This window comes from Silene latifolia, chromosome 11, assembly GCF_048544455.1.
Source record: "Silene latifolia isolate original U9 population chromosome 11, ASM4854445v1, whole genome shotgun sequence".
Classification (NCBI taxonomy): Eukaryota; Viridiplantae; Streptophyta; class Magnoliopsida; order Caryophyllales; family Caryophyllaceae; genus Silene; species Silene latifolia.
Window position 1 is genome coordinate 493,056 of NC_133536.1, and position 26,326 is coordinate 519,381.

A 26,326-nucleotide genomic window follows, 5' to 3' on the forward strand; every position below is an offset into this window, starting at 1 on the left:
TCGATAACGTCGTCTCGTCGGCCAAGTGTTGACCAAATTCCCTCACAATTTCTCCTCCTTCCTTAAACCCTGGTTAAACCTTGCACAACAATCCACCTAACAGATTCCCATTTAACCAAACCCATAATCTTCCTAAAAAATCCCCAATTTACACCCTAATTTCATTTTCAAAACCCTAATTACCTCAATCACCAGCTCACTACCATGAAATTAACAGAAAAGCTGAGATTAACCGTATCGGAAAACCCTAAGACATGGATACTGATCGCCGGCGTCGGAGTTTTCGGCGTCGCCGCCGTCGCGGTGGTAACTTCTAGAGAAATCAATCGCCGAAGAGAAATGAAGAAGGTTATAGAAGGTGGTGATTTCGGCGCGTTTGTTGATCGTTTTGTGCTTTTACCGTTTCCGCCTCCGCCGCCACCTGCTGCTCCTCTTCCTCTCCATGGTCTTACTTTCGCCGTCGAGGATATGTACGTCTTTTCACATTTTTTTCTCTATTACTGTATTTGTTTATCTTTGATTTGATTAAAATACAGCTCATAAAGAATATGTTAGATTTTTGTTTTCATTTGATTGATTTTGATATTCATTGATGTCAACATTGATCAAGATATATTAATATAGGTGCCTCCGATGATCGTGTTATTAGTTTTGAAAGGTTATAGCTTTTGTATATTGTAAGAAAGTATCGGTCAAAATAAGTGTTTCGGATTATCGTATTATTAGTATTGAAAGGTTATTGCTTTTGATTGCGAGAGAGTATCGGTCAAAGTGCTTCTGAGATCATAGTATTATAAGTTCTGAAAGGTTATCGCCTTTGTGTTGTTGTGTGTTGTGAGAAAGTATAGGTCAAATGTCTTGAAAGGTTATAGCTTTTGTATATTGTGAGAAAGTATTGGTTTACAAAAATGTGCTTCTGAAGTTCTGATGATCGTATTATAAGTTTTGAAAGGTTACAGCTTTGGTATATTGTGAGAAAGTATCAGTTAAAATAAGTGCCTCTGATGATCGTATAATTTTGAAATAAAAGGTTCTAGCTTTTGTATATTGTGAGAAAGTATCGGTCAAAATTGTTTTATTTTTCTACCAAGGGCAATAAATTTTGAATGAATAAGCTGATTGAGGTTTTGATCGGGTGCAGATTCGAGATAAAAGGAAGAGTGACAGGTTTTGGAAGTAAACAGTGGAAGAAGACGCATGAGGAAGGAGGAACGACGGCAGTGGTGATAACAACCCTATTGAGGAAGGGTGCTACCTGTGTGGGCTCCACTGTTTTGGACCAGTTTTCCTTTGGGTATACGCTTTTTCCCTTAATCTCCTGCTACCTATTGTATGTGTGAATAGCTAGTACAAGATCTCATTTGAAGAAGTTTTAAGCTCACGAGGGTATCTTTCCATGATGTGGTTCGTTTAATGACTAATATATTGACTACTCCCTCTGTCCTATTCATTTGTTTACCTTTTTTATTCTTTATGAGGGGTATTTTAATCAAAAGTAAACAAGTGATTGGGGCGGAGGGAGTATGTTGTAAGCTTGAGACGGTCTGAAGCTAGACTAGCTCAAGCTTAGAAATGTTACGTGCGGGCTCATGTTGTATTTTGGTTATATAGTTATGGATGTTTGTTTTTAGAAACTTAGAGAGGTTACATGCAAGGGGGTGGAGTTTCAGACTTGCAAAATCTTGTATGAGACTGTCTCAGATCATTAAAGTATTAAGTTTAGAGGTTACTGCTAGTTTCCTTTTCAGGCTTGAATGATTGATTCAGTTGATCATTGAAATTTAATGGTATATGAGATGTTATTCATCAATAGCTTCTATGTGGTTTTCCAATCAATGAATTGACTTTAAAGAGTTAATATAGTGATGTATAGGGACCATCTGAGGGAGGTCTGTTTTAATTTGTTATAGAGGCGTATTTAATTATATGTGGGTGAAAAAGCAAAATGAGATTAAGTTGGTATTCATATATGTCGTAGCCGAAGGCCTGAATCTCATCGTATTTGGAGAAAGTTGTACCAGATAGGCAGTTTTAGCTATTTCTCTATTTGTGCTTTGTGGCAAGATGACCTAGCGAATTTGCAAGCTGCAGACTTTGAGTTCTATCACAATTCACATTAAACAATGGAATTCATTAGTCGTCAATGGACGTTTTGACTATGTGTCACAGCCTCACGAGTCCTGACTAGTTTAGGGGTAAGACTGAGGGTCTTGCTTTAGAACTGAACTTACCAAAGCCTTTCCATGTTTACTTGTTTCAGTGTATTTTTCTTCTCTGTTTGCTTACTGCTTACTCTCTTAGTTGTGGTTGTTATTTTAAATCATGGAAAAGCATGTTGAGTTGAAGCAGTGTTGCCTTTTAGGATCACTGGAGAAAATGCGCATTATGGAACTCCTATCAATCCGCTGACACCACAATATATTCCTGGGGGGTCTTCTAGTGGCTCAGCTGTTGCAGTTGCTGCTGAACTTGCTGAATTTGCACTTGGTATGGGATTATTTCTGAGACTTCTGTATTTTTTGAAGTGATCGTAGTAAAAATAACCCTTTGCCCATCGATTTTTCTACGACGGTTGTAACTATAAAGAAAGCATGCATGCTCAGAGAGCTATTTTTGCGAGGGTGGTTGCCTGTTCATTGAGTTTGCTAATGCACATTCCTTCTGTATTTGTTTGTTCCATTTACGTGGCTCCGTTCCCTTAGTTTGGTTGTTAGCACATATAGTTGTGGTGCATGCTCATATTAATAATGATCTAATCAACTTTCTTTGAAACAACTGAATGCAGATTGTTTTGAGTGGATCTTCTGTTAGAATAATTAGTTCTTACAGTATTTTGTTTCAGTCAAGATTTTCTGGATGAGTAGTCTGATTAGGTTTCTGTAAGTGCAGGTATCGATACAATTGGCGGTGTGAGGATTCCAGCAGCCTTTTGTGGTGTATTTGGATTCCGTCCGTCTCATAGAGCTATATCTATGATTGGCGTCTTGTCAAATTCACAAAGTCTAGATACTGTTGGTAACTTTCTGCTCTTAACCATCTCTATTTTGCTGCCGTCACCATCCTTCATTCTTTGTGACTTACATAAAAGGAACACTTTGGTCTTTGAAATGACAATCTAAGCTCCGGAATGTTCTGCTGTCATTCATTTTCGCATATCCTTCCCCATTTTCCATATTAGTCCAGTTAAGTGCTTTATTAACTCTTAAGTTACGGAAGTAAGATTGCTAATGGCAACATTATGACAAAACTGAGTTCAACCTAGTCGAGGAACTTTAGCAATCCTGTCATCGTTGTTCACCTATAATTTTTCAGTGAACTCGTAACTGCGTCTTTAGAGATGCCATAGTATTGCTGAAAGACTGCATACCGACTACCAAGCTCGATGCAGGAGCCTATACATCATATCTTTGTTACTTCACTTTAGTAGCTTGTCACATGTCAACACAACATTCCTTCCAACAAACTTGAACACTTCATTTTAGGCTAAAATGTGACATATTCTCAAAATAGCTGTGTGGCACGCGCCTAATACTTGCAGTTGAGCATGAGAAACATACCATCTTATTTTCTTTATTTTGATCTTTATCTCACGGTTTCTGATGGGCCATGCTAGGTCGCGTGGAACGAAGACTCCCCCCCCGCCCCCCCGCAATAGTGCCAAGCTGGTCCATATGATATTGCCTGTCATTTATCCTTTTTTAGTCTTATTTTGACACTGGTCATGCAATATCGTTGGCACGATGAAAATCTAATCTTCTTGTTTGTTTCTGAGCATGTCTAGATTGTAACCTTGAATAACGGTTTTAGCTTTTGTTCACCTAATGCCTTCATACAGGATGGTTTGCAAGGGATCCCTCTATTTTACATCGTGTTGGACATGTCTTGCTCCCAAGTAATACTCAATCTAGAAGGTCAAGGAGATTCATATTTGCGGATGATCTTTTCGAGCTTTCAAAAGTTCCAAAGCAGAAGTCTTCATATGTGGTGAGCAAAGCAACAGAAAGTCTATCTGGATGTAAGTTGACTGTTTGGTTAGTTTGTAGGATTCTCTTACTTATGTCGAACCGTGGAAGTTGTACATCAATAGTGTCATATGTAATAATATCTGGATTCATAATGTTGTCTAGCAGTGTTTGGTGGTTATTATGTTGTTGTAATCAAGCTTTATTGATTGTACAGACGAGAGTCCCAGGCATGTGAACATGGGCGAGTTTATTGCTTCAAACGTTCCAAGTCTAACAGGGTTTTTGGAAGAGCCCTCAAACGTGAAAAATGGTGTCGCTGTCCTTAAAGCACTTGCATCAGTAATGGATCTACTTAACAGGTATAATCTCTTAAAACTCTGTGCATTAAGTGTATCTATATCTATGCTACACATATCATTAGTCAACAATTGTGATTAAGAAGTTAGGCCTTGGAATAGTACTATGTGGCCACCTTCCCTAGTTCTTCAAGGCTTTGTATCTCTCTAATGCAGTAAAGGGATACGAATATTAGTTTGCTTCATTTAATTACAATACAGCTCCATTTGGAATTCATACTGAACCTAAAAGACCTTTTGGCCTCCTGCTATTATCAAGCGCTTATATTTAAGTGTGGAACGTGTGTCAGGGCTAAGGAGCTTGAGAATCAATTGCTGATAGTGTTTTGATAAGTGTGTGCAAGGAGATCTGAAAGTGAACAACTGGAGTGGTTGTCATGCTCTTTTATTTGTATTTTCTCCTAATGTCATTAGTGTGTTTTCCTATTCCTCTGTTGCTTTAAAATGGCAAGGAGAAAGGTCCATGATGAAGATTGAGTTAGGGATGAATCATACAAATATACAATAGAGGAAGAGTATCAAGTAAAGATCTATATATTTTATTTTTAAGGCTAATTTACTTTCTATCGTGATCAGGAAGCCTACTATTGAGTCACTTTCTCATTTTAGTTGCTGACATCATGTTTTTTTTTTCTTTTCACTGAAGCTAAACTGTCGTAAATGGAGATTACCCTTCAATTTGGTAACTGAAATCTTCTTATCATGAACAACAACGAGGGGAAACTGATGAATTATTAAGTGGTCGGGCATTTTGTTAAACACCTATCACGAATTGTACTATTGTAGTCCTCAGCTTAACTGAATGACACAGAAGTATTTTTTGTTTGAGGTTTAAACACTCAGTGAGATATACTGTGCACTCAGATTAGACCTTAATAAATAATAAATGAAACTCTCTGTGACCGGCTTCTGTCTTCCAGTCACTGTTTTACGTGAAGTCACTCCTAGTCCTAGGACAGACTTGATCTAAATTAGTTTAATGTATTACAAAGAGGGTTGAAAAGTACACGAGTTTCATTTGTTTATCCCACACCTAGTTTTGGTTCATCAGTTTCATTTTTTTTCCTGTTTTCTTACACCCATTCAGCTACTTAAAGTTGTGTAATTGTTTCTAAAACACTGGACACAGTCTTAAAAATACAGAATTTCACTTTACTTTAAAGTTTACACGCAAATTATATTACTTAGAGTACCCTACATGTGCAATAAAAATGCTTGCTTCATACTACAGCCTACAGGCATGCCATATTGCCATGGCGTTTTGCAGGACTTGTGTTGTTTTAGTTTGTTGCAGTGAAAGAAAATTTGTTAAAGCTGTTTTTTCTTCCGCGGCTCTGCTTTTTTATGTAAAATTTGTTATTCTGGTTTTATAGTTTTCCTCTGTCCCTTATGTCTTGTAGTTGCAACTCGTATTATGTGGTTAAATATCTGTTTTGTTCTGATCAGCATATACTGCCTCTCAGATATGAGTTCAAAACAAATCACGAAGAATGGTTTACATCCGTGAAACTGAAGTTGCCGTCTGATGTGTCTGGACTTGTTCACAAAGGTTCTGATTCAGTACCTGACAAGCTAAAAAAAATTTATAAAGTGAAGTCTGAAATGCACACGGCACTGCAGACCCTTTTAAAGGTTCTTACTTTCCCTTATTATGTGTGTGCTTTTTCACTGCTATCTGGAGGCAAAGATGTGTCGCATTTTGCAACTTTTATTGGCTGGTTGAAGTTACAGTTAGAGTTTCTCTCTCTGTTTTTTTTTTGGGAACTTGGTCAGAGGACTTTTCCCACGAGGAATGTAATACATTAGGACTTCAATAGGGAGAAACGTAGGGTGAGATAACGGTGAGCGAATTATATAAAATTGGACATTTGTTGAGGATAATACTGTAGTATAGACCTTGAGTCTATATCAGTGTAACCTTCATTCAAGCTGTTATAGGCATAACTCATAAGCTTCTCCACAGTGCCTTGTAATTGAATAGCACATGGTTAAAAGCTAATGAGTGCATTCGTACCAGTTATTCTATGGAGACTCTTAAGACAATTACGACTTCTGTAATTTTGCTGATTAGGTAAGCGGTAGTGGTTGCTCTGTAGCGTATTACGCCTCTGACCTTTATTTACGTGTCATGTATCCATTGACTTTCAGTGGCAACTACTGACTACTAACTAGGATTTGGAAAATTGGAAGTAATGACTGAGCATGCAAAACTCATCAATACTGATCAACATCTATTTAGCTGAACAATTTGGAAACTTACTCTGAAATAGTATAGTGCTTTTCTTGAGTAGCTCTTGTGATTTTGACTTAAGAGAAGCACTTGACAAGATTGTGTGTTGGTGGTTAGCTGCATCCAATTGTATATGTACCTTTTCAGATTAAATTCATAAAACTGTGAAAGCTGCTTTTGTTTCTTAATTTGAGGAATATTTTTGGGCCATATTTGTTTTTTAGCTTCTTGCTAACAAAAGCCTGTTGGACTTCTTTTCTTTCTTGCTGACGTTATCAGGTGTATCATAATCAGATTTAATCATTGTTCAGATTCAATCTTTGTTTTGAATGCTTTGACATTGTCTCATTCTCGTTTCATTTTCCATCCCAACGGTTCCATATGATGGCTCATGTTAGCGTACCTCAAATCATCTTTGGTTCACTGTTGTTTTGCACTTTTGTGAAAGTTGGCCATAATTTGATTGTGATGGCTTGATTTACATCCTTTTTGCTAAATACTTTCTTGCAGGAAGATGGAATACTCGTTCTTCCAACTGTAGCTGATCCTCCCCCCAAATGTAACTCCAGAAAAGGTCTGCCTATTGAGTTTTATGATAGAGCACTAGTCTTATCCAGCCTATCAAGCATGTCAGGGTGTTGTCAGGTAATTAAGTACTGTCTGCTGTTTTTCTATGGTTTTATTTGCATATGATATGGTAACCTCTATGCTTTCTCTATTTCCCAGGTTGCTGTTCCACTGGGCGAGCACGCTGGTTTTCCAATATCAGTTTCATTTATTGCATCTCATGGAGCTGATAAGTTTCTGCTTGATACAGTTGTGGACTGTTACTCCTCACTTCGGCAACAAGCAAGTCTTTCTGCTGAGTCTTTGCCAATGGCTGATGCTAACGATGACTTGAATGCTGCTGAACTGCTGAAAGAAAAGGTGGGTGTTTCACCATTGCACAATTAGAATTGTGAAAAAAAGGCTTATGTTATTGTTTTGAGTCGATTCCTCTGTGATGAATGGATTTACCAGTTGACAACTGGCCTTGTTGCATTGCTGTCAAATACAGTTCGAGCTGCTTTCCTTGCAACTTCACCTGTGCATCTTGTACACTAGTATACTATGTTTACAGATTGGCGAATCATAGAAATCTTCACTCGTATTCTTTGCTATGTAGGTATATGTTCATTATGTGCTAGTATTTAGTAAATGCTTAACATTTATTGCCTAATAAATAGTAGATGGTCACCTGACCTGACATTTTGCATGGATGGTTTCCCAAATAGTAGCGGTACCTTTCTGATCCAAGTTCTTACCGGCTTTGTTCAGAAAATAAAAATGAAATGTTTTTTTATTGTACTCTAGAGGCAGGTCAGTTCCATATGTCCAATGGAGCCAAAGACTCAATAACTCTTTGGTTCTGGATTATGATGGAATAAATCAAAATGGCTCACTAAAGTGGCTGCGATTTTTGTTTCATCTTGGGTCATTCGGAAACATCCTCTTTGTGTTGCTAACACAAAGGTAAGGCTGCGTACATCCGAACCCCCCCAACCTTACCTCGCAATTTTGCGGGAGCCATTGAGGCACTGGGGTAAACCCCTCCCCTCAACCCAAAAAATGACATAAAAAAGTCTACTTTCTTTTTACCGTAGTGTTTTAAACAATAATTAATTCAGATCCTGTGATGTTGCAATTCGTTTACTGTGTTGCTAGTAATTTGTGAAACTGTAACATGTTCATTTGGGGTTTTGTTTTCTCTGAGTTTAAAAGTTGCGGTATATTATGACATGAGTTAGTGACTTCACATTTGTTCAAAGGGCTTTTTGATTTTGTTTAATGTTTTATACGTTTCTGTAATGTATGAATGAACTAGTTTCAGTTAGTTTGTTCCATGCTTGCTTACTAGATATGAGTATACGAGAGTTTCAATTCTTACTGCTACTCTGTTAATATAGGAATGAGTCCTCAATGCTCTTAACCTGATGTCATTGGCAACATAGACAATCATGCATTATTTGTCACACAACATAGACAATCATGTTATTTGGTGTCGTCTTTTAGAGAACATATTCCGTAGATATGTTGAAGGAGATTTTAAATTTGTTTATTGTTGATGGTAGGGTAATAGTGCTTACAAGGGAAGACAGTGGAATAAGGCTGTCAATTATTACACTGAAGCCATCAAGCTGAATAACATAAATGCAACTTACTATAGCAACCGAGCAGCTGCATATTTGGAACTCGCTAGGTAACCAATGCTCCTTTTATTACAAACATTTCAGGCCCTGATTCTTTTGTACAAATATCTCAAGATTTACTAAGATGAAAGTTGAAGCATTATGCTAAAGTGAACTGGACTTAATATTTTGTGCCTTAGTCCTGTCGCAAACAATAAATCCAGTTCATGAAGTTCTATAGTGAAGTCTAAGAAGTCCACTAAATACAGTGCCATCATTTTAATCTTTGCTCCCATCGATACCTTTGTAAGTCAGTATCTGGAACTCAAGGATTTCTTGATTGCATAATGAAGTTTGTAGGCTAGAGTGATTGAAGATTCTGTATTCCGTGATCCCAGGTGCCTTGAATTAAGCTTATTTCTGTTTTGACTTATCCTTTCTGTGTAGCTTTCAAAAAGCCGAAGAGGATTGCTCAAAAGCTATATCACTTGATAAAAAGGTGACTTATCGCTTCATCTTAGTCACAATATGCTTTGTTGTTTTATCACAATCTTTTAATGGTTTTTCAGTGTTTCTGCTCTCTCCCCTTCCTCTGAAACCCCAATTATGGCTGTAGGAGTATCACTTAGCCAGATTATGGCCTACTACTATTAATCTGAAGTCATTGCACTATAGTGTCGATTATTTATGATAAATTCCTGTATCAAGACGGTTGATACCGTTTTCTCGTCTGGATCTAGACCTTTGGGTCATTACTTAATTTATTCATGCTCACACCTCTTGCTGGAGCAGCGTCAATGGTTCTTCTGTACATCGTACGAAGTATCAGTTCAGATCGTCATAATTGTGGGTAGAAATGTAATTTTGCTCCTGTTAATAGTTGATGCTCTGTGCAGAATGTGAAAGCATATTTACGTAGAGGGACTTCTAGAGAATCACTTCTTCGATACAAGGACGCAGCTGAAGGTGATAAACTCATGCTCATTCTCCTTTTGATTATTGATACATCTAGCATAGTCGTTGCTCCTCTCGTTTAACTTTTGATTATCAAGTCCGACTTCCAACAGTCTGTATCCCCTAAGATACTGTTCTTTGCAAGGAGATTTGCTCCACTTTTTTACTTGGATGTGTGTACATGCAAAATAAAGTGTTGCGTTTGTCTTGATCATCTTCTATATTTATATTTCGGATTGAGCCAAGAGTGACTTGAATGCTTGCTTATGATGGTAACTGTAATTGCAGATTTCAAGCATGCTCTTGTTCTCGAGCCTCAGAACAAAGTTGCCAGTACCGGAGAAAAGAGATTGAAGAAGCTCTTGAGCTGAAACCGGACATCAAACCCAAGAAAAATGAATCATTGTTCAAGACAATTAATGATAGAGAAGTGAATCAAGTAAACGGTGCTCCGTAGTTTGTGCATCTACTTCCGGCCTTTTTTTTACCTGTGCATAGAATTACCGGCGTCATTAAAACCAATGTAAAATTGCGTTGAAAATTTTTGACCTCGTAATTGGTGGCCATTGGGAATTCGAATCCCTGCTTATCTTCCGTGTTATAAATTAGTCACGAATCTGTACACAGTGATTCAACAAATACAAGTTTTTTGTATTGACCAAAGATGGGTGTTCCATCGTTTGAAAACTTGCTCAATGGCGTCATACAAGAAAAAGTATAGAGAAAAATCGGGTTGGAAATGGACGAATTCCACTCCAATACAATGTTACGAAATGGACTTAATGAAATTCCACCCTTCTCATCATTCCAGTTCAGTTTCATTTACACAACGAAGGACCACTTTTGCACGGGATTTTCAACACTTTTTACGCTCCCTTCTTTTACCGCTGTAGTTGTGTATGTGTCTCGCAAAATAACCGAGTGCAAAATTACTTCCCTTTTCTATCCTGAAGTATACTGTTACTTGAGTTAAGTTGAGTTAGACCCTGTTCTTTTGGACTTCTATTTGCTGAACTGAACTGAGCTTATAAGAGCTGAACTGAACTTACAGGAGCTGAGCTGAACTTAACTTAACTTAACTTATATAGAAACTGAACTGAACTTATAGGATTAGGAGCTGAACTAAACTTATATGAGCTGAACTTATAGAAGTGAAACTGAACTTATAAAAATTTTACGCTTTATATATATTAATTCTTTTTTTACAACTAATACAATACATTACAATAAAAAAACAAATTATATATTACATTTTTTTTTCTAACCATTTATTACCATATTATCATCATACTCGTTACTTTCATCTCCATCTTCATCGAATCCATCTATTTTTTTTCTAACCATCTATTTTTTTTTTAAGAATAATGTATATAGGATAATTTAAATATTGGATTTTTTTTTGCATTGATTTGAATGAAAAGAGTACTATTTTTTTTCAATTCGTCAATATTAAAAAACGGGTATGCATTTATATATAATATAAGTTGTATGAACTTGTCTAAACTGAATTTATAGGAGCTGAACTGAACTTATAGGAACTGAACTGAACTTGTAAGAACTAAACTGAACTTAAAAAGGCAAATAGAAGTCCGAAAGAACAGGGCATTAATCTTACATTGATATAGAAGTATAATGTTTTTTTATCATATATCATACATCACAAATTCTTATTTAAGGCGACAATACTCGTCATAAACTTAAAACGAGTTAAGTATAATACATGAGATAAAAGAAGGGGTAGAAGGCCACGAGCAATACATCACAAATTTGTGATACTTCTAATGCCACGAAGTTTTCTACATGCAAAGGCAAATAATAATTAAATAATAGTCCACTCACAAATGTCGATATATGGGGCCCTAAAAGAATGATGCATAGGGACTAACAAAAGGGTTAACTTATGACAGCACATATCCGTCACTTCGGAGTGACGGATACCATTTCCTCTAACAAATAAACGGTGAATCAAGTAAACGGTGTTCCGTAGGTTTGTGCATCTACTTCCGGCCTTTTTAACCTGTGCATAGAATTACTGGTGTCATTAAAAACAATGTAAAATTGCCTTGAAAATTTTGGACCTCGTAATTGGTGGCCATTGGGAATTCGTATCCCCGCTTATCTTCCGTGTTACTCCGTATAAGTTAATCACGAATCTGCACACAGTGATTTAACAAATACAAGTTTTGAGTATTGACAAAGATGGTGGTTCCGTCATTTGAAAAGTTGCTTAATGGTGTCGTTCAACACAAAGTTTGGAGAAAAACAGGGTTGGGAATCGACCGATTCCACCTCAATACGTCACAATTTTTTGTGTACGACGACAATATTCGTCTTAAACTTAAAAACAGATGAAGTATGCGGATAAGACAGAAGAATGATGCTTAGAGACTAACAAAAAGGTTATCCTATACGGAGTATATGTTAGTGGGAGTATATTTAATCTGTTTTTATTTTAAGATGAATATTATCGTCCTCGCCCTCCTCGGTCATATACTAATCAATACATTAATCAATTGCTACTTTGGGACTTTAAATGCAAAGGTGCTTGCATCATTGCATGAGGGACAAGTACTCTCAGGTCTCAACACAAATGATGCAAGTAAAATGCTCATGAAAAATAGTGATACTAAAAAACATCTGTTAGTTTCTTATAAGATAGATATATTCATCTTAACATTAAAACGGGCTAATATCATTATGCTCGAGTATACAACACAAATCTTTTACATTTTTCTATACATTTTGCTTTTGTCTTATTCATACTACTTAACCCATTTAAAAATTAAGACGGTTACACTCGTCTTGAACAAGAATTTATGAAAAAACATATTGCACACGACTTAAAACGAATATAACAATATCTAGTTTTAAACTAGTGCAAGCACGGGGTTGCTTTTAGAATGCAAGCAAATGAGGAAGATTTCTATAAAATAAGTTTTAACTTCGATAGATAGGAACTGAACAGTCTCACAACACGACTGTTAACTGATTGACATGTAATACACAAAATATTGCATTAATGTAATTCATACTGAAATAATTTCAATTAAACGACAACTAAGGGATTCTAAAATATTAGTAATCTAAACGAAAAGACAAATTCTTGTTTAAGACGAATGTATCTATCTTACCGTCTTAAGTTAAAGACGGGTCAAATAATATGATCAAATAAAAGTATAATGCATAGGAAAAAATGAAAAATTGATCTTAAATGTTACTCCATACTGTAGTAAATAAACTTGATTTATGACAAAATTAAGAGAAAAAAAAAAGTTGGGATTAGTTTATTTCAACATTAATATTATTATTCTTATTTATATTCTTATTGTTATCATTATTATTATTATATTAATTTATTTACTATTGTTATTATTATATTTATATTTATATTTATTATATTACTATTATTACTATTATTACTATTACTATTATTATTATTATTGTTGTTGTTGTTGTTGTTGTTTATATTATTAATTTATATTTAATATATTTATTTATTATTATATTATGATGACTAATGGCAATATTAGTAGTATTAATTTTATATTATTATTATTATTATTATTATTATAATATATTCATTATTATTAATATCATTAATAATATATTTATTATTATTATATTAGTAAATTATTATATTAAGAAATTATATTAGACTTATTATTATTATTATTATTATTATTAATTGTTATTATTATTATTTATAATATTTATCTATTTATATTATTATTATATTATATTGATCATATTTATTTTTAGTTATTATTATTATTGTTATTATTATTAACATACTGGAGTATATTATTATTTGACCTGTCTTAATATTAACACGAATAAGTCTGTTTTAAAGAAGGCTCAGTGGCTCACCGATGTAAAAAATGCTTATGGAAAAGAGTGATATGTATACGTCTACGGCTTTTGACGGATTAAAGTGAGAGGAAGGTGATAGGGCGTTACCGGGTGACGTCCAAATTGAATGCGACCATGCATTTTTAATTGAAGGAGTCCTCATTCACCGTATGTGAGAGAGTGACGCCTAAATTAGACCCTCTCATTTTCCAAAGTGAGAAATTGTGAGAAAATATCTTGCTTGCACAACTTCACGACAAAAACAACATTAGCCACCTCTATACCCCAGTATCACAGATAATTGATTTCTGGGAAATTTGCCAAATTTTTCCAACTGGAGTGGCCCTCGTGTTGTCATTCTCATCCACCACATCTTTCTATTGATCCGTTAAATTCTTTTTAACTTAACATGGTAATAATTAGGGCTACTGGATTCACTCGGTACTTTATAAATTGTGAATTGTTAAGAGTGAATTTTATCGTGTCTCTTAGTAAAAAAACACATAACACACATTCAATCGTATCGTGAGTCATTAAGGGCGTATCCGCGTATAATCCAATTCAAACCCAATCTGTATCTGAAGTGACCGATCCTATTAAATCAGACTCAAATGTGTATTACCGCTCACTCACGGTTACCCTAAATAACTTGATACATCCCACCTGTAAATGATTCGAGCTCGAAATAACCCAACCCCTCCCGAATTCTCCTAAACCCGAACTTGAATTGACTCGACCCAAACTACTTGACCTGACTGACCCGATTGTCAGGTCTCTCCAATTAAAATGCATGTAAAAGAATGATGCTTATAAAACCGGGAAAAAAAAACAGGTGTATCTATTTTAAGTTTAATGGATCAAATCATATAAATAAGACAAAAGTAAAATTCATAATGAAAATAAAAGATTTGTTCTATATAAACCATCTTCATATACTTCCATGCACAATGCACCATACCCGAGCAAAGAAATAATTCCAGTTGGAAATCCATGGAGAAGCTGTTTGTTTCAAGTTGGTGCGACGGTGAGACGGTGCCGGAAAATTATGTATTTCCACCGGAATTAAGACCCGGAGATAATCTAAACCCTAAATCCGATATTACAATACCAATCATTGACCTTAACAAGTTACATGGGTCTGACCGTGCATCTATTGTCAACCAGATTATGGAGGCTTGTATAGAATTCGGAGTATTTCAGGTACCATCTCCTCTTCTTCTTCTTCTTCTTCTTCTTCTTCTTCTTCTTCTTCTTCTTCTTCTTCTTCTAAAACATATTCCGTTTTTTCAATCCCGTTTTTATTGTCCTCCTTTGAATTTAAACTTGCTCATTTAAATTCATTTAACAAAAATTCATAAATAACACATCTCATGACTTTAATTACCAGTTAAGCTGGTTGACATCCGGCTATGCAATATTATCTCACATGCAGTGGTGGAGCTAGGGGGGTCTAGCAGGGGCGCTCGGCCTGCTGGCGGATGGAAATCGCAAAAGTTTTAGTTAGAATTTTTGAAAAAAAATCGAGTTTTTCTTATACCATTACCCGTACGTCCCCGCTGATGAGTTCAAATCCTGGCTCTGCCACTGCTCACATAAATGTCAAAATTGTTTATGTCAAAAAATTATCTCAACCAAAAGTTTTGTGGGTAAGCTGATGGTTGAAGTCTAAGATCGGTGTTATATTCTAATATGCCCCCTCATCATATGAATTGAGGAGGGGTGGGATGGGAACTCGTGAGTTTTTAGTCGCATTGACTCTGATACCATGTCAAGAAATCATCTCCACTTTTTGCTTCTTAATTGAGACATATAAGTAGTTAACAAGAGTTAAATTGTAGAATGTGGCAAAATGGACTAAATTTCACTAAATTAAATTAGTGTGAGACGGTCTTATTTGAGAACATGATGTATATCATAATCGGATCAAATTCTCCGAGCAGGTTATTAATCATGGAGTCTCAAGGGAAACAATGGATGAGACGAGAAGAATGTTTAGTGAGTTTTTCAAACTTCCAGCTGAAGATAAATCAAAGTTCATCTCTTGGGACCAAAATTCAATTTTCAGTTTGTACACAAGTAATTATAATTACCATGAAGAAAAGATTCACTTTTGGAGGGATGTTGTTACACAGAAATGTCATCCTTTGGAAGAATGCATTCCTTACTGGCCTCACAAACCTGATGGATATAGGTTTGTCCGTTCCATCAATTATACTTTTAGATAGGATTTGAACTCGTGACCTTTTGGTCACCGTAACTACATGATTTTAATGGGAAATATAGCAAATCATCTTCATAAGTTTGATATTATGTGCAATCAAACTCCTTAACTTATAAATATAGCAAATTAACCCCATAAGTTTATTTTAATGTGCAATCAACCACATCTCTTATTTTTAAGAATAAAATTTGCTAATTAAATATTTACTATTATTGAAAATCAAAATTATTGATTAGATTTTAATTCTAAAATTCTTGATTATTGAAAATCATGTTCAAATATTTTTTATTTTAATTTATTTTGGTTTAAAATGTTCATAAGATGAGAATTGTTAATGAAATTAGAATGAAAAGTTACATGACCATATTTTTTTTATACTAAATTTGGTTCACATTTTTCGTTAAATATGTAAATATTATATTTAATTCTTAATAAATATATTTAAAATACTTTTATAATAGAAAACAATAGGTTTTAATTAAAAAATGATAAAAAGCTTGATTTGTGCTTAATTGCACAATTTTGGAAAGTTATGGGGTTAATTTGCTACAAATAAAATTTAAGGGGCTAATGTTCACATAGTTAATAAGTTATGGGGCTAATTTGATACATCCCCTGGTTTTAATTAGTACCATGTGAGAAGATTATCTCAACCAAAATCTTAAGGCGATTATATGCATAACCTGGTTTCACATGATCAGTTTATTTTGTCAATCGACTTTGGTCGCGAGATAAATAAAAGAACTCTATGATTGTGAAACCAACTCAACTTTAATTAACATTTGTATTAATTAACCTTAAAATTGCAATTTATTCAATTTTTTTTATCAAATAAAATATTGTGAAATTCTGGCTCGTGTAAATGTGACCAGACTACATATAAGTGTAGGGAAATTATCAAAGAATATAGCGTAAAAATGATCGAGTTGGGATCAAGAATATTGGAGGTGATAAGCGAAGGACTAGGGCTCGAACCAGGGTATTTTGGGAAGGAGTTAAGCCAAGACGCGAAGGTAAATTTGAATCACTACCCACCGTGTCCCGATCCTCGTCTCACGCTTGGAACAGCAAAGCATAATGACCGTAGTCTTGTAACAATACTCTTGCAAGGCCATGGCAATATTCCTGGTCTTCAATACTGTAAAGATGGTGAATGGACTACCATTGATCCTAGTCCCGACGCCTTGGTTGTTTTCATGGGCCACATCATGAAGGTACGTCTTCAACGGGGCTGTTTTGGTAATTTTTACCGAGTTAGTTAATTTAGGTTTAGGCTCTGTTTGGTAAAACGGTGAAAAGTCACTGAAACACGAAAAGGACTAAACCACGATAAGGATGAAATTAAAAAGGACGCGAAAAGCTAAATTGAAAATTGGAAACCGATAAGGTAGCTGATTAATTGTAAAGTGTTAGGTAAAACTAACTGAAAAGGTAACTGATTTTTTTGTAAAATGACATAAAAGGACATTAATAATTATAATAAATTAATTTAAATAAAGGGTAAATATGTAAAGTAGAACACTTCAGCTACCTGAAACTTTAAAAAGTTACCTGAAGTAACTTTTCATTACCAAACAGCACTAGGTAAAACAACTACCTGAAATATTAGTCAAATCAGGTTGCTTGGTCAAATCAGGTACCTGAAATGTCTTGTTAAACATAGCCTTAAAGCGGTTTTATATGTTAATCAAGTGATTTTGTATGCGTTTGATTGATTATGATGCAAGTAATAATGAACGTAAACAAAAGATATTGACACAAGAGATTTGATGACGCAGAAAACCCGATATGGGAAACGATCGCGAGTAGCAGACGGTATCCTTCTAAGATTTGTGACCCACGACTTCTTTCTTTCCTTGTCTAATCACTGGCCCATGAGCTCACCTCATTTTTCGGCCCAATTAGTCTCTGTGGCCCAATATGCAAGATTTGGCCCAAACAGTGGTCATCTCAACCAATTACTTGTGTGTAATATTATTTTCAAACGTATTTATGAATTTATTTTCGGGCTCTATTGCGCAGATTGTTAGCAACGGGAAGCTGAGAAGTGCAGATCATCAATCAGTTACGAACAAAACAGAAGCTCGAGAAAGCAGTGCGTTTTTCTTGTGCCCGACACAAGACTGTGTTATAGAACCTGCTAAAGCGCTGATCACACCGGAGAATCCTCCACTCTTTAAGAGTATAACCTACACCGAGTTTCTCAAAGCTCACAACGCAACTCGAAACTTAAAAGCAAATCCCGAGGATGTCGTCAAAACCTTTTCAATCAAAGCATAAATACCATCATAAATCGTTTTAATTAAGAACAATTTGTCTTGTTTAAGATTGTTTTTTCTCCTTGAATAATCGAATATTTGCCGTCAATAAGAAGCATTACAGCTTGTTTAATGACAAGTAATCACTTAACGTCTAAAATTGAGTTTAATTGACGGAGAATAAAATTTAGGGGTACACTTAGTGATAATGACAACAATTAGGGATATCATATATGTTTTAAAAAGTGTAGGTTCCAGGTAAAAAGTCAAAAATTTGAGGAATAACGTATAGAATATCATTTTTTTATATCTCAAGGTTAATTTGACCCAAATAGACATAAACTGACTGTGACTTATTTGATCATTTATAGGCCGGTGACAGTCGTCAACATCTAGATGCAAAGGTCTGATCACAACATGAATTTCGTATTTTCAATGTCAAAGACTTCAGACGACGATAGCTGTGACAAGTCTGACACACCCCCGAACTTGAGTAAATCGGGTCAGTCGGATCGGGTTTGGGTCGGTCAAGCCGGATCGGATCATATGGGGTCAACCACCCATTCAGGTCGGATCGGGTCGGATCGGGTCGGGTTCGGATCATTTTGGGTCAAATGATGTATCGGGTTTGGATCGGGTCATTATCAAGTTGGTCATTTCGGGTCAAATGATGTGTCGGGTCAAGTCATTATGGGGTCCGGTTAATTTATCACATTACTTCAATTTTTGACCATTAAATTTAGTTTTTAAGCATTATTTGGTTTAATTACTTCATTATTAAGTCAAACATAACAATCTAATTACAAAATCGCTTTCATTTTGATCAATATTAAGCTTAATAATTATCGTTTCATCAATTTAATCGGTCGGGCAATATGGGGTCGGGTTCGGGTCACTGATCGTCGGGTCATGTCGGGTTATGGGTCATCATCGGCTCGGTTTCGCTTTCGCTTTCGGGTTACAATATTCTCGGGTCGGGTCGAGTTTGCTCGGGTTTAGGTCGGGTCAGACTTGCAATATGATACGTCATGTAACATGATAAAAATAGTAGCTGAAACAAAAGCAATGAATTAGGACACTTTGCAGACTGATGTAATAAGTAAAAAAAGCTTATGGAAAAACACATTGCACACAACTTAGTGACAGCTTTACCAATTGTAGGGTAAGGTGTCGGATGTACGTACTTAAAGTTGCATAAAAGGAGTCTTTAACACGATTGAAAATGTCAAAGTAAAGAAAGTAGCTAAAACAAATTTGTATACACTACTATATCACGTAAAAAAAGGAAAATGATAACGTTAACCACACTCTCTGTTAATAAGGACATATTACTATTCACGGCCTCACAATTATGGGTGATATTAGTAATTTTGGAGTGACGTAATGCCTTACCCCAAAATGAGACACGTACTTTGATTCTTCCTGCCTGCCATTAACAAAGAATCAACTATAAAAAAACCCATGCTCTATTTTGTGACGGGTCATAAATTATGGTGGAAGAAATGTAACCTTTTTTTTTTATGATAAAAAGTAATCATTTATAATTTTTATTTATCAAATAAGATATATAGCGAGTCCATTTTATCATAAAATGGTCATGAAAATGTGTGTAAACAAACACCCAAAACGTGCATTACGTTACGTGGTTTGCTTTTCTATGTTTTAATTTGTGCACAAGTTGTAATTACAACTCCCTACCTACCTTTCTTTACAACAGTAGGTCTCCCTTGTGACGGGTCGGATCTTGCGACGGGTATTTTGTGAGTGGAAATGGGTAGAGGGGACAAGGTGGGCACCCACCCCATGTGCTCCTTCTCTTACCCCTATGGATTTTTTGTGAGACAATATGGTACCCGTCTCTTGTTTGTGACGGATACCCTCCGTCACAAATAAGAATTTGCGTCTTTACAATACTAGTAATTGAACTAGCTAGGAATGCTAGGATAGTTTTACTATTGACGATTAATTTAATAAAAGATAAATAAATAATTGAACTAGCTAGAAATGCTAGGATAGTTTAAATCGTCGTATACTTTTTTTATGCACCATTGCACCTCTTACCCTTATTAAAAAAATAGCTTATCACTCAAACCCGAGAAAAGAAAGCATTCGAGTTCGAAATCAATGGAGAAGGTGCTAGTTTCAAGTTGGTGTGACGGCGAGACCGTGCCGGAAAATTATGTATTTCCACCGGAATTAAGACCCGGAGATAATCTTCTTCCTAAATCGGATATTAGTATACCAATCATTGACCTTGACAAGTTACATGGACCTGATCATACTTCTATTGTCACCCAGATTATGGATGCTTGTCAAGAATTTGGAGTATTTCAGGTTCCATCTCTTCCTCTTTTTTTTTTCACCCCATTTTTATTTCAATCCGTCTTGCTTTGTAACCGTCTCTTTAAAGAGACCTCTCACAGTCTCTCTCACTTGCCCTTATGACTCATGTCTCTTTAAAATCGGTCACAGATGAGAATTTGTGTTTTTATTGTCCTCATTTAATTGACTTTATTGGTCAAAATAAAATACGAGTATATATCTATCAACTTTGACCACGCTGTCACTTTGTTGTTAAAACATGACTTAAAATCTAAAAGGCATAGACTCAGGTCATAAAATTAACTTTACATACATGGTCGCAGCTATTTGATATATTTGATGCATGAAATGGAATATTAGAGAGTTCAAATTTTATAAATTCGGTTCAGATCTTAACAGAGTTTGATCTATAGTTGACATCAGGTTATGCATCTATAATAGAAAGTAATTAGTGATTTATGGTGTGTTTGGATTGATAGATTTGGAGGGAAAAGAAAAAAAAAGGTGGAGTAGGTAATTTAAAATTACTTGTTTGGATAGCAGATGAGGATAGTGGGAAATGAAAGGGGGGAGATTTTGAGGGATACACTTTCCATCCTCCAAGCTTAATAAAAATATTCTTCATAATAGGCAAGATTAGGAGAGAAATTGTATCCACACCACATTCCCCCTCCCCTTCCCTTCCCTCCTTCCCTCTCCCCTCCCTTTCTCTTCGTTTTTGTTATCTAAACACACCCTTATGATGTGTTTAGATTGAGAGGGAGAGAAAAGAAAATGAGGGAAAGTAGAGATTTAAATAAATAAGGGTGGAGGGAAATGAAGGGGGAGAGATTTGGAGGGATCCAATTTATCTTATTCAAGTTTAATTAAAATATTTTCACAATAGGCGAGATTTGGAGGGAAATTGTATCCAAACATCTACATCCGATTTCACCTCCCCTTTCCCTTTCCCTTTCCCTTCCCTCCTCCTTTCCCCTCCCCTTCATTTCCCTTCACTTTTGCTATCCAAGCACACCCTTAGTATTATGTAAGATTGTCAGATGGATGCCAAAATTGCTTGAGACATATAATTATCAAGAGTTTTACTAGATTAAAATTAGTGTGAGACCGTCTTATTTGAGAACATGATGTAGTAATTAAGTCGAATCAAATTGTGGGAGCAGATTATTAATCATGGAGTGTCAATGAAAACATTGGATGAGACAAGAAGAATGTTTAGTGAGTTTTTCAAACTTCCAGTTGAAGAGAAATCAAAGTTCATCTCTTGGGATCCGACTTCAAAAGTCGGTTTATACACAAGTAATTATAATTACCATGAAGAAAAATTTCACTTTTGGAGGGATGTTTTTACACAAAAATGTTATCCTTTACAAGAATGCATTCCTTACTGGCCTCACAAACCTGATGGATACAGGTTCATCGTCTCTTCCTTCGACTTTTTTCGTTTATTTCCACAAGAGATCTTCTTAAACCAGTCGCTGAATCATATAGCGACTAATTTTAAAAATAGATAAAAAAAAAATACTAGTCGCAATATGAATCTGCGACTAGATACAAAATCTATAAAATAAAAAAAAAATACAATGCTGACGTGGACCGTGTAAATGTGAGTGTAGGGAAATTGTCAAAGAATACAGCGTAAAAATGATCGAGTTGGGATCAAGAATATTGGAGGTGATGAGCGAAGGACTAGGGCTCGAACCAGGGTATTTTGGGAAGGAATTAAGCCAAGACGCGGAGGTGAATTTGAATCACTACCCACCGTGTCCTGAACCTAGTCTCACTCTCGGAACATGCAAGCATAGTGATCGTAGCCTTGTAACAATACTCATGCAAGGCCATGGGAATGTTCCTGGTCTTCAATACTGTAAAGACGGTAAATGGACTACTGTTGATCCTAGTCCCGACACCTTGGTTGTTTTCCTCGGCCACATCATGAAGGTACTTCTTCAACAGGGCCGTCTCACCCGATTATTTTTGTGTATTATTTTCGCACGCTTATTTATCAATATATTTTCGGGTTCTATCCTGGCCTGCAGATTGTAAGCAACGGGAAGCTGAGAAGTGGAGATCATAAATCTGTTACGAACAAAACAGAAGCTCGAGAAAGCATTGCATTTTTCCTGTGCCCAACACGAGACTGTGTTATAGAACCTGCTAAAGCTCTGATCACACCTGAGAGTCCTCCGCTCTTTACGAGTGTAACATACCGCGAGTTTCTCCAAGCTCATGATGCAAATCGTTGCTTCAAAGCAAAGCCTGAGGATGTCGTCAACACCTTTATCAAAGCCTGAATACCATGATGAATCGTTTTAATTAAGAACTGTTCGTCTTATGTGAGATTGTCATCTTTTTTCCTTTGAATAATCGAATATTTATATCTCTAAGGTTACATAGTATCCAGAACATGAAGCGACTGTGAGTGATCGCATCATTCGTAGGTCAGTGACGTAACCTGGGATCTTAACTTTTCTGAACTGAACTTGGATCTGAATTGTACTTAGAGGAATTGAATTTTGGAACCTCTAAAGGCAAATTTCATTGCTGATTCCGAATCTAGATCAATCGATACAGTAAGTTATCGATGATAAATTTACATTTCACAATTACTCAATTAGCAAACACAATATGCGAAAAAAATGGGTAACAAGCAGAGGTGACTAGTTAATGAAGAAATTGAATAAACTTCTTGTTTTACAGCTTACTGTGTCATCCAGCAGATCACAGCATGAACTTCGTATTTTCAATGTCAAAGACTTCAGACGATGATAGCTGTGGCTCCTGCAAATGTAGCCACACGAATATAACGTAACTAAATTATTTCACACAATGGGATTCAATATCAGTTCAAGTATAAAACAGGAACCACGATACTAAAAAGACGGAACTTGCCTGTGATATCCTGCGGTTTAACAACTTATCGATGAGCTTAGAACTGAGGCATCTAGATGCAAAGGTTTCGAGAATGATATCCCGAACTGAACTTAAAAGTTCTGCGTATGTCAACTTTGGTTTAGTCAGAATGGTTTGGATGAAACAATGCGTCATGACACCACTCATTGCCTTCTTTGTGAAAGCCTGCACTTAGATGGCAATATGAACAGTTTTAACGCGCAGGAAAATAAATTGACTTTTAGCCGAAACAAAACAAGTTCAATATATCATGATTGTAATCGGCAGATGAAGATAGAATTGAAGGCGCGGGAAGTTGAGAAACTAGAGACAGTACTAAAGGAAAATCATGGTTTTACAATTGTCATTTGCTGTGTCGGGTGAAAAACGGAAAACATAGACAATGTAAGTTAGCATAGAACTCACATTGCTGTCAGTGGCCATCTCATCATCACGGCAAGCACTAAAACAGACTGCACGACCACCACTGGTGCATTTTTTCGCTCCAGATGGAGGTCGATTGTCCAGCCATTTTTTCCTGGTAATAAGTACGGGAAAGATCAAAAACTTTGATATCTATCCCCGATTAACACCTCAAAGCTCATTAACAGATACGAATGCATAGGCCGTTTTCTAAAAAGAAAAAGAGAGAGGAAAGAAAGTTACTGACTCTTTCAGGCTATACAAATATTCCAGATCAAGTATGGTTCCGCTGTGACAAGCATCAATAATTGCATGAAGTATTACGCCTTTAATAAGAGGCTTTACAATCATGTCGTTGAGATCATTGTCAAAGATCATTCCTTTCGTCTTAAAATCAACAGGGCACAGTGTCTCGTCAAATCCATCAATCTCATCATCATCAAAATCAGGCTGACGTAGTCCGTGTCCTGAGAAGTAGAACACCAATGAATCTCCTGGTCTGCATCCCTCCACCAGCCATCTTAACCCTGCTTCCATGTTTGCTTTAGTGGGAATTCGATCAAGATCGTCTTCTTCTGTTCCATGTTCATTTTAATAGTATTGCATTAACAAATGAGCATTATTCAGATCGGAACATTACTTATGACATGAAATACCACACGAGAAAGTAAGCATTGCACAAGTATAATTTTCAATTTGTATATGACATGAAGTCCGACATGGGAAAGTTTATAATTTTTTTAGTGTTGACCAGTAGTATCCCCTACCGACAGCTAGGGCAATCATCCATTTATATATGACATGAAATACGACATGGGAATGTAAGCATTGCACTTAAAAGTATAATTTTCGATTACCTGTAAGGACTCTAATCACATGCTCCGGAAAATGATACTTGTACATAAGAAGGTGTTTTATATTGTAAACATCAGTAAGAGTCCCTTTCAGCTTGTATTTCTGCTTCTTGTAGCTCACACCACAAATAAGCGCTCGCTTTCCCAACCTCGCTTCAGAGAGAACTCTAGGACATGCATTAAACATTGAAAATGAAGCTTTTGGCCTTTCAAATGCCAGATACTTAACGCCAGATGATCCTGAAAAACGCGCAAGACTGCCATTGTTGCTCAACTGGTTCTCACTAGAGCTTTTTATCTTCGGCAATGGAGAGGTCTTCACACTTCTGTTATAGACAATTGTGGTGCGGTTTTGTTCTTCGTGTGTTTGTATGGGTATTAAGGAACGGCATCTCGAGCAACAGAATATATCAGTCCGTTTGACAGCAAAATGCTCTAGCCTGCAATATCCACATTGGATTACTATTCCCCGATTTCCACTCATTCGTAAAAAACACAATAAGACTGGAAAAATATTTTACGATAAATTTTCTATCGAATATTAGACAAAATAAAACCCTATCATACCTAGGAGCTCACTGTGGGTACTATCTTAATCACTCAAAAGTTTTGACAAGCCAGGTTGTCAAAAAAAATAATGTGAGCATATATATATGTTACGCGATTACATCATGCTCAAGTGCTTCCCCCGTTTACTTTATAAAGAAAGTAACATGGAAAACGACAATATTTTACAACCGACTATAAATATGATGGAAGGAGTAATACCTTTCAGCGCTACTGCTGCAGGTATATCTTTTTTTGGCTTTAAGAAGTTTCTCGAATCAGATGCTCCATTAGCTTGTATACACCATCAAGGTTTTTCTTTGTGTATTTAGGTCTTTGATACCCACTTAATACGATACCTGTGTCAGAAAACAAAAGGACACAAAGTTGTAAAGACAACCTGAGCAGATTCAAAGCACCTCAGATTACCTTCATAGCTTTATAGCGCGATCACATGCCATGTTACCAACAAAAAAGTCATGACAGTAAGAATACACTCATATGTCTAATGCACAAAAATGCTATTCCTATAATATTCATAAGATGCAGTAAAAAGACGAGAAATTTAACTCATTCAACAACGATGTTGGGTTTAGTAAACTTACAATACGCATTAAATTTGTCAACTTTTTCAAGAAACAAGCATAATCAAATCATTTGTACTCAGAGAGATGCCTAGACTTCAGAGTTCAGATTGCATCAACTCGATGAATCTTTCTTAAACTAAAGTTTACCCTTTTTACTGCTATGTTCAGACACTTTTAATTGATTATTTCAGCAATAATTTGTCGAGCCATAACATACAGCTCTGAAATTCCCAATGATAAAAGAATCAGCACATTTGATGAAAGCACAAAACTTTCACCAGTCACGCTGATGATAACCTACGAATGAGAAGATAGTTTCTGCAATAGCGATTACAACTGCAGTCGGAAGGTGTAAAATACAAAATTTAGAGTTCGCTACATTGTACACTGTAAAATACCAACCTCAGACAACCGAGATTATTATTTTTGATGAAACCCGTCACCATGATTCTCAAAACAATCAATTTGACCTTCCTTCCCCCAAAATGAGAGATTTTTGTTTTCGACCCGAGGTACATTATTGTAAAATCAGTAAAAATATAATCTTTTACTAGTGATATTACTCAATCTCAAAAAAAAAAAAAACTAATTAATTGATTAGACCCACAAAATCAAAGTGAATGATCTGAAATTAATAAAGTACCAAAAGAAAGAAAATAAACAAATACTAAATCAAGTAAAAAGAACTAAAAAGATACAGA

General features: G+C 35.8%; 4 protein-coding genes across 4 annotated transcripts; 3 read left to right on the forward strand and 1 right to left on the reverse strand.

Moving 5' to 3' along the window:
• Positions 1-10,360, forward strand: LOC141610549 (outer envelope protein 64, mitochondrial). The gene is made up of 13 exons (XM_074428682.1): positions 1-470; positions 1,142-1,294; positions 2,363-2,487; positions 2,890-3,015; positions 3,836-4,015; positions 4,180-4,324; positions 5,785-5,953; positions 7,062-7,196; positions 7,278-7,478; positions 8,663-8,790; positions 9,167-9,218; positions 9,616-9,685; positions 9,962-10,360. The coding sequence occupies exons 1-13, from the start codon at positions 205-207 to the stop codon at positions 10,042-10,044; spliced, it is 1,833 nt and encodes a 610-aa protein (XP_074284783.1). The 5' UTR covers positions 1-204; the 3' UTR covers positions 10,045-10,360.
• Positions 10,361-14,362: 4,002 nt separating this feature from the next.
• Positions 14,363-18,161, forward strand: LOC141610553 (hyoscyamine 6-dioxygenase-like). Its single transcript, XM_074428687.1, has 4 exons — positions 14,363-14,722; positions 15,463-15,713; positions 16,633-16,957; positions 17,766-18,161. The coding sequence occupies exons 1-4, from the start codon at positions 14,513-14,515 to the stop codon at positions 18,021-18,023; spliced, it is 1,044 nt and encodes a 347-aa protein (XP_074284788.1). The 5' UTR covers positions 14,363-14,512; the 3' UTR covers positions 18,024-18,161.
• Positions 18,162-19,946: 1,785 nt separating this feature from the next.
• LOC141610555 (flavanone 3-dioxygenase 2-like) lies at positions 19,947-22,871 on the forward strand. The gene is made up of 4 exons (XM_074428690.1): positions 19,947-20,335; positions 21,487-21,737; positions 21,940-22,264; positions 22,363-22,871. Exons 1-4 carry the CDS (start codon positions 20,126-20,128, stop codon positions 22,615-22,617), a joined length of 1,041 nt encoding a protein of 346 aa, XP_074284791.1. The 5' UTR covers positions 19,947-20,125; the 3' UTR covers positions 22,618-22,871.
• Positions 22,872-22,922: 51 nt separating this feature from the next.
• LOC141610554 (metacaspase-1-like) lies at positions 22,923-25,171 on the reverse strand. Its single transcript, XM_074428689.1, has 5 exons — positions 24,496-25,171; positions 23,886-24,213; positions 23,642-23,753; positions 23,216-23,401; positions 22,923-23,104 (listed from the first exon to the last, which is right to left on the reverse strand). The coding sequence occupies exons 1-5, from the start codon at positions 24,974-24,976 to the stop codon at positions 23,045-23,047; spliced, it is 1,167 nt and encodes a 388-aa protein (XP_074284790.1). The 5' UTR covers positions 24,977-25,171; the 3' UTR covers positions 22,923-23,044.
• Positions 25,172-26,326: the final 1,155 nt, after the last annotated feature.

Excerpts from the sequence above, each read along its gene's own strand:
- LOC141610554 (XM_074428689.1), bottom strand. The coding sequence starts at position 24,976 with ATGAGTGGAAATCGGGGAATAGTAATCCAATGTGGATATTGCAGGCTA. Across the intron at positions 24,214-24,495 it reads TGTGATTAGAGTCCTTACAG|AAGAAGACGATCTTGATCGA; the intron begins GTAATCGAAAAT and ends AACATGGAACAG. Across the intron at positions 23,754-23,885 it reads TATTTGTATAGCCTGAAAGA|GAAAAAATGGCTGGACAATC; the intron begins GTCAGTAACTTT and ends ACTTATTACCAG.
- LOC141610555 (XM_074428690.1), top strand. The coding sequence starts at position 20,126 with ATGGAGAAGGTGCTAGTTTCAAGTTGGTGTGACGGCGAGACCGTGCCG. Across the intron at positions 20,336-21,486 it reads AAGAATTTGGAGTATTTCAG|ATTATTAATCATGGAGTGTC; the intron begins GTTCCATCTCTT and ends TTGTGGGAGCAG. Across the intron at positions 22,265-22,362 it reads TCCTCGGCCACATCATGAAG|ATTGTAAGCAACGGGAAGCT; the intron begins GTACTTCTTCAA and ends CCTGGCCTGCAG.
- LOC141610549 (XM_074428682.1), top strand. The coding sequence starts at position 205 with ATGAAATTAACAGAAAAGCTGAGATTAACCGTATCGGAAAACCCTAAG. Across the intron at positions 2,488-2,889 it reads ACTTGCTGAATTTGCACTTG|GTATCGATACAATTGGCGGT; the intron begins GTATGGGATTAT and ends CTGTAAGTGCAG. Across the intron at positions 9,686-9,961 it reads ATACAAGGACGCAGCTGAAG|ATTTCAAGCATGCTCTTGTT; the intron begins GTGATAAACTCA and ends CTGTAATTGCAG.
- LOC141610553 (XM_074428687.1), top strand. The coding sequence starts at position 14,513 with ATGGAGAAGCTGTTTGTTTCAAGTTGGTGCGACGGTGAGACGGTGCCG. Across the intron at positions 14,723-15,462 it reads TAGAATTCGGAGTATTTCAG|GTTATTAATCATGGAGTCTC; the intron begins GTACCATCTCCT and ends TTCTCCGAGCAG. Across the intron at positions 15,714-16,632 it reads CACAAACCTGATGGATATAG|GGAAATTATCAAAGAATATA; the intron begins GTTTGTCCGTTC and ends ATATAAGTGTAG.